Here is a 10087-nt window from a genome sequence, read left to right as displayed (position 1 = left end):
AGAGGATTTTCAGCTGCTCTTTTGATACTTGAAAACCATCAGTCAAGAAAGCCAAAAGGCATTTTAACAGTATCTATCGAAATTTCAAATAATATGTACTCTTTGACCCCAAAATCCTAGATATACTTGCCTATATGCAATATGACATGTTCATCAACAGGGGGTTAGATAAATTTCGACATAAGAATATGATGGAATACTAAGAAGCGATAAAAAACAAAGAATGAGAAAACATCTGTGTACTGGGAGAGAGACCACTTAATACAACTTGTTAAAAGAGTAAGGTGAAGAATCATATTTATGGCATGCTTCTTTTCATATAAAAATGGGGGGAAATAAGAATATATATTCATGTGTTTATATTCACATAGATATCCTGGAATGTTATACAAGAAGCTAATAAAAGGGGTTACCAAGGAATTGGGGCAGTATCAGTTGGGGAGCTGCAGGACAGGCTGAAAGATGGGGAAATATTTTTTATATTATTTGATTTTTGAACCATATAGGTACTCAAAATGTTAGCTGTTGTTTGAAAAAGCAAGCTATAATTGTGATGGTATCATAGGTGTTAGTATATGCCCAAATGCATCAAATTGTACACAATATGTGTAGTTCTTTGTGTATCAATTATACCTCAAGAGAAGTGTTAGAAACAAAGAAAGCAAGCTAAAGTTGTTTCCCTACTCCCCATCCCCACCCCCAGCAGGCAGGGAGAAAGCCGTGAGCTAAGGCAGAGGTGTGGAATGCAAGGCTGGATCTGGCTGTGAGTACTCTAGGACAATAGGGAGGCTGGATGTGTGTGAAGACAGGTATCATCATCGAGGCCCAAGTTCATAAAGGCAGAGGTCAGATTACGGGAGTCCACACTAGTAAATGCCATCCTGGTAGACTTGGACCTTCCTGGTAGGCAACAAGTTGGAGTTGCTGAAGATTCATGGCTGGACTTTCTAGGAGGATCAAGTTGAGGGCAGCGTGTACAAAATGGAACGCAGCTGTGAAGCACCTAGGAGGCTACCAAAGCATACGCAGTAGGAGCTAAAATGCCATGAATTAAAGCAGAGATTAGAATCGCAGGTCCCGGAAGGCAAATTACGAAAGGCAGGGGCCAGGGCCAACACTGGCCGGCACAGCACAAGGAGGAGTGCAGTCTGATGAGTTCTGGTGAGGGGGGATTCGCTGTCCAGGCATTCACGGGTCTTTCTCCTACTTCAGTCCTATCCCTCTTTTGTCTACAGAGCATTTCTTCACAGCCAGACCCTGGGCCAGAAGTCAAAACCTGGGTCCAACGTTCTGGTTAGTCCACAATGTTTACTTTGTGTTTGTGACCAACTTTTAACTTCACCTGTAAAAATGGGAATAAAACTATCCACTTCATAGGACTGCTGTGAAACTTTATGGAAATAAAAGTGTAGAGGAGCATGATGCCTGTTCATTGTAGGAAAGAAAAAAAGGAAAAAAAGTTATTCTTATCTTCATGTTAAATTTAATTCACAACTTAATGTTAAGAAGTGAGTACATGTTGGAGATATATCTATAGATACATCTATATACCCATGTAGATATATATTATGCATACAAAGTTTTGTCCAGTTGTGATTTCTCACAAATTTGCTTGTCTCAAGCTTTGTACTGTAAAGTCATGATATTTCTAGCTTAAACTGCATAGGCAGTTGCTGCCTAGGACATTCTCTGGGGATGAGGATGACTGGAATAACATACATAAAGTACAGAGCACAGCTCCAAAAGCAACAAAATAAAACCAAAGGGTAAGTTGCCAGTTTGAAAACAGCCTCTGTTCTTTTTAAATTTAAAGATGGCCAGCTGCTGACAGTTCCCAGCGTGTATGATACCAGCATTGTTATTTTTAATGGTACCTCCTCAATTAGCTCTAGATCGAACACACCTAAACATGTTCTGTTTACTATATACACTGACTTCATAAATTGTTATTAGGCTGAAACTCTCTGTAAGCAACCTGGATGCTAATATTAATCCTGGCGGGCCTTGTTCCACCTGTAAAAATGGTGAAGATGGCTTAGAAACTCTTTCAGTGATGTTATCAACATCATTCCTCAGTTGTCCCAATTACTTTCTTAACTGACCACGAGGATCAAAACCATCTGGGAAAAGCCTTGAAACCAAAATACCTAACATCTGCTCTGAGAGTGGTGGTTTTCCACCTAATTTTAGGCTCGTAGGAAGATTTCCTACTGGATTCAGTTATATGTGTGCCATAATTATATCTATAAAATGTCTGCCATTCAAAAATCATTTTCAAATCAGTTATGACACGTGCATGGCGACAAGCAAATATTTACTCAAAAAACTGGGATGTATTTTAGACCCTTTCCTATCTTATATGCCACTTTCTACTTAGAAGAAATACGTCAGGAAGTCCTTTTAAAGGGTTAGATTTTAATGCCCAATTTTCCATAAACAGGCTGGAAGAAATGACTGCTTTACAGTCACTAAACCAACTCTCCATTTCCAAGCCTCTGGTTGGATGACACAGCCATCTAAGGAATTTTCTCATTTTAGTGTGGAAACGACAATCTCTCCTAAACCCAGACTAACACGGCTTTCAAAACCCCTAATGGTTATTCCCTCAAAGTGGCTATTAAAACCTTGATTACAAAACAAGTTTTCATACACTCTTGGAGCAAATACTGAAAAAAGGAAAGAGAAGAACAATTTGGAAGATAATGGTGGGCCAAGTTCCAAAACACTTACTTTAGGGACATGTCAAGGCTTGACAACCAGTGATAAGAGCCTGTTATGTAACTTCCTCCTAGGGCTAAGCTACCGTCAAGCGTGCCCGCCGATCTGCTAGACCGCACAGCTCCCGATCTCACCTGCTTTCAAGAAATAGCAATTCTGTGATCTAACAGTGAGGATAAGCATTTCCTTTCTGAAGGCAGTTTAGCAAGAAATTCTGCAGGCACACAGACACACCACTGGCTTTTTCTTGGTGTTCCTAAACACTCTGGATCCAAACTGAAAACCACAGGAAGGGATAACGAGATAAGATTACACAGGAAAAAACAGCTAGCTACTAGGAAACCAATGAGGCAATATGTATTTTAATTAAGAATACATATACCCTTGACCTGTCTTCTAGAAATGATTCCCACAAGTGTACAAAGACAACTATGCATATATCTCCAGTCATACTATTTGTAAGAGTAAAAAACAAAATAAAAAGAAATGTTTACAAGGGGATTAATTAAAAAAATATATAACAGAATATCACAAAATAAGGTAGGAAAAGCTCCAAAAGAACTCAAAGATGTATCATTAATTATGGAAGTATAGTTCAAAAGAGCACGTAAACATTTGTGTAAAACTTTATACGTGCATACCCGCACACCAACTAACATATACATAATGCTTACAATATGCTAAGTTATCCTCACAAGAGCCCTATAAAGTGGATATTACCCCTATTTACCAATGAAGGCACTGAAAGTTACTTGAAGGAGTAAAGCTGGGACTCGAACTCAGGAGTTTGACGCCCGAGGTGTTTTTTGCCTTTTATGGCATTTAAAAACCATTCTGGAAGGGTACACAAAAAAACACCTTACACTAATTACCTCTGGGAAGTGGGATTAGCAGTGGAAGGTGAAGAGGGGAAGGTTTTCACTTGTCGCTTGGTGCATTTCTTCTTGAATTTCCTAACGTGTATTATTTGTCTTCCTCACAGTATCAACAGTCGTTATCTGGATAGAGAGCTTATTGGTCATTTTGAGGTATTTTTCTTCACTTTTTCTGAATTAAAAATTCTCATCAGTGTTCTTTAATAAATCTATGATGTGTTAACAAGAAAAAAGAAAACTGGCTTGACTTGACCTATTAACTAGAGGAGAGACTAAGGCCATGTAAAAACAACGTGTGTGTAGACTCCTCTTAAGAGTCATCACTGGATCACCATCGCTTATGGGTTATTAAGCTGAATTACATATATCCCACTGTGTTGGATTCCTCCTGGTAAAATAACACCTAGCCTCTCCTTTCAAGGAGCTTAAAATCATTAAAACGACTTTTAAGGCCAACAATATTAAGACACAAAGAAGTCAGGTGGAAAGAGTAAATAAGATGGTTTGATTCTTCCATGTAAATATGGATCTCTCGGGAGACACTTAGGCCCAGTCTAAATAAATTGCTGATACCAAAGTAAATTACATAAACCAAAATTAAATTAAACATTAAACAAAGAAAAGCAAAAAAATGAATGTTGAAGGCCTTTGTTTTTCTCTAGATTTATTTAAATGTTTATAGAGTATGGCCCTAATAAAGTCCAGGTTGAAACTCCAATCTTGCTTTGAGATACCTTTTATCTTGGCTAAAGAAGTATTATTTTATATTTGAACTGCTTCAGAAACCCCTGTGCTGGGACCACAGATGAGGGCAAAAAGTGGGCAAATCCATTGGCACTAGTGGAAAAAAAAAAGCCAAGCAAACTCCTTGGCCACAAATGTCTAATTAACTTTGGATCAGCAATTGAGATTGGAATAGCGGCAGCAGCAGACACTTAGCGTTTGTACACTCCTTTATTTGATGTCCATAACTCTTGTTTGTTTCCTTTCACTCTGAAAAGTGTCCTCGTTTGGACAATCAATCAAATGGTCACTCAACTTCGAAGTGCTTTACATATATTAATCACGCTTCATCCTTGAAAACACCCTATAAAGTATGTATTATTGTCTTCCTTTTACAGATGAGTAGTCAGAGGAATACATACATAATTACATTATTAGAAAAGCCATAGTGCCATTCCATTATTCTGTCATATTGTTCATGGGCATGTTAAAAACCATTATTTCAAGTTTTAACAAGCATATTATCCATGCATGACGCTTTCTAATTTAATAAACAACAACAACAACAAAAAACACTGTCAAAACCAACAAGCTCTATGAAATGGAGTGTACAGCCACATCCCGCTCCCACCCCCCTTCTCATCTCCCATCTGTGGCTCTGGCATATCAAGATATATACCTAATGTTCTCTGTACTGAAAAAAGTGCTTCTGAAACACTTTCTATCAGAGCACTAACACTGTTTAACACCCTTTAAATTAACACATACAAAATACAAACTGTGAACATAGTTTAAATTAACAGAAACAACATCTAAACTGTTTTCCAGTTAGCCAGAATGCTGGGGTGGCAACAGAGAAGAGAGAATGGCTTTGCCAATAACTAGCTATATGACAGTAAGCCACTAACTTCCCAGGACTTCCACTTGTCCATCTAAAGGCAACGGTATTGGTGATAATATTTATAGTTCAGTATCTACAGGTAACAAGATAGCGTCTCTCTCCTTCCCTTTGAGGAGGGCAGTTCCTCCAATTAACCAATGTGTCCTTGTACAGGAAATAAAGAGTTTCTCCTCCAAGGGCTCCCAGTCCAACTGGATGTGCAAACCCAGATGTAAGGACTACACGAAGGCACAGCACCTTGCCAGGCACTCAAACTTGGAAGAGGACATCAGCCCTCCTCTAGTCTCCAGAGACAGACTGGAACTTCTTCAAGACCTTTTCAGGAGGATGATAGAAATATGGAGGCCACCCACTCCTCAGTCCTCTCCACTGTCATGTCATCATCCTAATCCAAGCCCACCTTGGAGTACTTCTCGTTGGCCTCCCTGTTTCCATTCTTGCCTTCCTAGAATCCATTCTCTATACAGCAACCCAGAATGATGCAAAAGATGTATCGTATCACTAACTCTTCTGCTTGAAACCCTCCGATCACTTCCGAGTGCCCACAGAAGACAACCTGATCTCCTTTCCATGGCCCGCAAGGCTCTGTTTATTTCTCTGACCTCCTTTTGTATCCCACCCATCCTGGTCCACTTGGATCCAGCCCCAGTGGCCTTCCCTATCTTCCTTAAAGGGCGCAGAGCTTGTCTGCACCTAAGGCCTTTGCACTAGTTGTTGCCTGTATCTGGAATACTTTCCTTGGCTCTTCACGCAGTGGACCCCTTCAGGTCTTAGCGTAAACATCACTTATCAGAGGTCACACCTGAGCGCCTGATTTTAACCTAACTCTCCACAGCCCTCCCTCATTACTCTCTTTCTTATCCCATCTAGTTCATTCTCAGAACCAAATTATGCTCTTTCTCAGAAATTATCTTACTTACTTGATTGCATGCTGTTGCTTCCCTCCCCCAAGTAAGAGCCGGGCCTTCCACTATACAGTCTCCTGTTACAACCAGCACTGTGCTTGGGAGGCATGCAATAGATATTTACATTATGTATCACTCACTCCTGCTTGAGTCTTACCAAAAGCTCAGCTGAGGAAAATCAAGTTTACCGAGATTACCTAAAGAAGTTGTGGCTTGTTCTTTCCTCTATGGTCTAGATAATTCTTAAAAAAAGCCAAAACACCTTGCTCTGAAGTAAGGCAGACCAGCAGAGCTCTTCACCTAAACCACATGGTCTATCTGCTTTGGAATGCCTTTCTAAGTTGTGATTTAGCCTTCTTTGACCTAGTAAGGCATGTGCTAAGAAACAGTTTTATGACCCTCAGTGCTGAAAAGAGGTTAAGGATATGACACTGGCTTTTCTTTATGAGGACCCTAAAGAGAAGCTTATTTTTTAGTGTTTAAATTAAAAAAAAAAAATTAAAACAACAACAACAACAAAAAAACCCACTGCTTGTCCTGGGTATCTAATGTTGCCTTCCTGTTCTCATGAACACTAGATCACAGGATGGCCTAGATCCTGCCTCTTGGTATGGACAGCTAGGGAAACAAGTCACTTGCACCTTTAATTAACATACAGATTTGACCCCCAGATTACAAGGATCACCCCACTTCTAACTTCCTCTTATTTTTACTAGTCTTGATCTTCTTTTGGCCTTGTTTCCTCATCCATTTATTTTGTTTTCTCATTATAATGAGCTGCTTTAAATATTTTCTGGAATATGCCATATAAATAAATGAAGTATTAAGGGCTAGAGCAGAAATATACATAAGATAATATGGTTAATAGGTTAACCTACTGAAAGATCAACTGGTTAAGAGCAGAGAATATTTGATGTGAGTCCTGAAGAATAAATGGGCGGTCACCAGGCAGAAAAGGCAGGGAGTGGCAACCTGCACAGATAAAAGAGAGGGAGAAGGCACAGTCCTCATCAAAGGAAAGCGGAGGAGTGGCAAGTAAACCAACTCTTACATTTAATAGTATTTACTGAACATTACTATGTATCAGATGCAGTGCAAAGCACTTCACAACTTTTACTGTATCTAATTCTCGAAACCAGCCTATGAGTTAGACTGTATTATTATCCCCATTTACAAGGAATGAAAGTGAGGCTCAAAGAAGTTAATTAACCTGCACAAGGTCAGACTGCTTTTAAGTGGCAGAGTGAGGATTCTGATGGCCTCTTTGGATGTAGGGAACATTTGACTGCAATCAGTGCGTTTACTAGAACTCATCTTCCCTCTCCACTTCCCTTCTGACAAAACCTCTCTCCCCTGCCGTTGTCTACTTCAATGAATAGAGAAGTTTCCAATCAGAAACCACGGATAGTCCTCGGCCCTTCCCCTCATATCCATTCGCTCTCCCGACATTTGACCTCATAGATTTCTCTCCCACCTGTCTACTTCTCTGCAGTCCCTCTTGGTCCCAGCCTCCATCATCTCTCACTAGGACCAGGGCAGCTGTAGCTGAGAGACAGGATGCACAAGAGGGAAGAGGAAGAACTCTGAGCCAGATTGCTTGATGTGGAGCTCAGGCTCTATAACTTGCTACCTGTGCAACCTGGGGCAAGTTACTTCACCTCGTTGTGTCCCAGTGTCATCTGTAAAGTGGGGATAATAATTAGAACATGCTTGACATACTAACATACTATACAGATGTTAGAAAGGAGAGAGGCCACTTAACTCCTCACTTTCCCTTCCCCTCACTATTCACATAGTAGAGTGTGGTGGTTGTTTTTGATGCAAATCTGATAACATCCCACCAATGCTAAAAAAAAAAAAACTTTTAATGGTTTCCCACTGCCCTCAAAAATTTCTGGCTCATAACTTTCTAACTTCTAGCCAATACTTACCATCTTTGAGTTCTTCCAATGCTTTGTGGCCTTTGCACAAGTAGTTCTCCACCTGGTATACCAATCCAACTACATCTAGTTATCCTTCAAAAAACGGGATTAAGAGTAACTTTTTCAGGGAGGCTTTCTGATCTCTGAGAATGGATAAGCAATCTTTGTTACATGTTTCTACAGTTCCAAACCTTGAACTTCCTCTGTAGTAACGTCTGCCACTGTGAAAACTAATTATCTCATGTGTTTTTCCCACCAGACTGTGACCTCAGAGGAGGAAAAGGTCTTGCCTGTTGGTTCTGGGCTGTTAAGCCCAAGGCCTAGCCCAGGTGGGATAAATATCTACTGAATAAATGAAACTGGAATGAAGCGAAGTTTTAACTGGACCTTGAAGAGACTTCACTTCATTACTCCTCATCATGATCACAAATTTGGGCCTATTACTCTTCCCCCCAGTGGCCTGGTCCTTCAAGGCGGAAACTCTGTCTACCTCCCACTCTTCAAAAATGGCCTCTTTATAGGCATCTAAGGTTACTGGCCACTCTTTCTTCAAATAGACCCCGCACCCCTAGGTCCCCCTTCCTAAATGTCAAAGGACTTCCTTACTCCTTAACTGGATACCTTCTTAGATTCTCCCTCCAGTTGCCCATCATGCTTGTCCACCTTCCCCAAGGTGTCACTCTATTTCTGCTCTCAATCTGTAGACCACCCTCTGGGCCCCTCCTTACATGGAGAGACCTCCTAAACTGTCTGCACAACTTTCCAGAAACCCAGCCCCTGCCCCTCCCCCGACTCCATTCCAGCAAACCACCCTCCCCAACACATACACACAAAGGAATCTTCTAGTGTCCTGATCTACCCTAGGTGGCCCCATCCCTATACTGGCTCCTCTTAATACCCCAGGCACAGTCCCTGGCTGTCCTCCGGACACCCGGTCCACATCTACTCTTTTTAGATACTGGGGTACTAGTATCTAGATACTGTCCCCAGCTCCCTCTCGCCACCCCCAAGCCAGGACTAGTTCTCAGGCCTCAGTGCGATCCACCCCATGGTCTGGGGGACCTTCCCAATCTGTCCAGAGGACTCCAACAGGTGTCACCCTCTGTGCGCTGACACCCCTGGTGCTCTTGTCCCGGGACTCCCTTCTTTCCGACTTGGCCCGAAACCCTCGGCCCATCCCCGGAGTTCCCACTCCCTTTCAGCTCTCCAAAGGTCCTCCGGACCCCCGGCTGCAAGGCCTCCACCCTGTCCTCCCCTTCGCCGCCCCTCGGGCCCCATCACCCCCACTCAGTGCTCCCTCACCACATCCTCCGACAGCCTGCACCCCTTCCGGGTACCATCCGCCCGCGCATAGCTGCCGGCCTCCCCGGGCCCCCACGTGTGCTCCCGGCCCCTCGACGATCCTCCCAGCGCACCCTCCCCACGCCCCGCGCGGCCTCGGGAGAGCGGGCCTCGGAGTTCGCGGGGCTCCGAGGGGGACGGCGAGGGCTCCGGGGAGAGGCCCAAGGGCTCGGGGAGAGCGGCCGGGAAAGCCCGGGTCTCCGAGGGGCCCGACCGGGGAGGCCAAGGGGCTCCCGGAAGCGGCGGGGGAGGCCGGGGGTCTCGGGGAAGGCGGCGGGGGCCGGGGAGGCCGCGCGGCCCCGGGGAGCGGGCCGGAGCGGCAGCGAGCGGGCCTCACCGTCAGTCACGGCTCCCATGGCGTGCGCGGCGGCGGCGGCGGCGCAAGCTGAGGCGGCGGTTGGCGGCGGCGGAGGTCAAACTCCCACAATGCAGCCGGGTAAACAGCCAAGGAGGAGGAGGCGGCGGCGCCCGCGGCCGCCCGCTTCGCCGCCTGAGCCGCGCCGCGCCGCCGCCGCCGCCGCCGCGGGACCTGCGCTCCGCGCGCTCCCCGAACTCCCCGGGGGCGGCCGCGGCCGGCGCGTGTGGGGCGAAGCCAGGCGGGCGGTGGCGGCGGCCCCGGTGCAGCCCCGGCCTCTGCCGCCCCCCCCCCGCCCCCCGCTGCCCCCGTCCGGCCCACGCCCAGAGGCCCCCCCCGAGGCCCCC

The 10087-nt window shown here is 44.5% G+C and overlaps 1 protein-coding gene across 2 annotated transcripts in view; it reads right to left on the bottom strand.

Annotated features, from left to right (window-relative positions):
- The window catches only part of THOC7 (THO complex subunit 7), a 19912-nt gene extending 10177 nt beyond the window's left edge, over nt 1-9735 (bottom strand). Inside the window, exon 1 of one of the 2 annotated variants that reach the window (XM_007445677.1) lies at nt 9723-9735. Coding sequence is in view for 1 of the 2 variants with exons in the window: in XM_007445676.1 (XP_007445738.1) it covers nt 2853-2901 (49 nt within the window). In the remaining variant the exon portion in view is untranslated. Of the gene's footprint in view, nt 1-2852; nt 2902-9722 lie in introns of those variants that run through there. The other variant, XM_007445676.1, reaches the window with a different exon arrangement.
- Between the last annotated feature and the right edge of the window lie 352 nt (nt 9736-10087).

This window comes from Lipotes vexillifer, unplaced genomic scaffold, assembly GCF_000442215.2.
Source record: "Lipotes vexillifer unplaced genomic scaffold, Lipotes_vexillifer_v1.1 scaffold239, whole genome shotgun sequence".
In the NCBI taxonomy this organism is placed as follows: Eukaryota; Metazoa; Chordata; class Mammalia; order Artiodactyla; family Lipotidae; genus Lipotes; species Lipotes vexillifer.
This window is presented reverse-complemented; position numbering and strand designations above follow the sequence as displayed.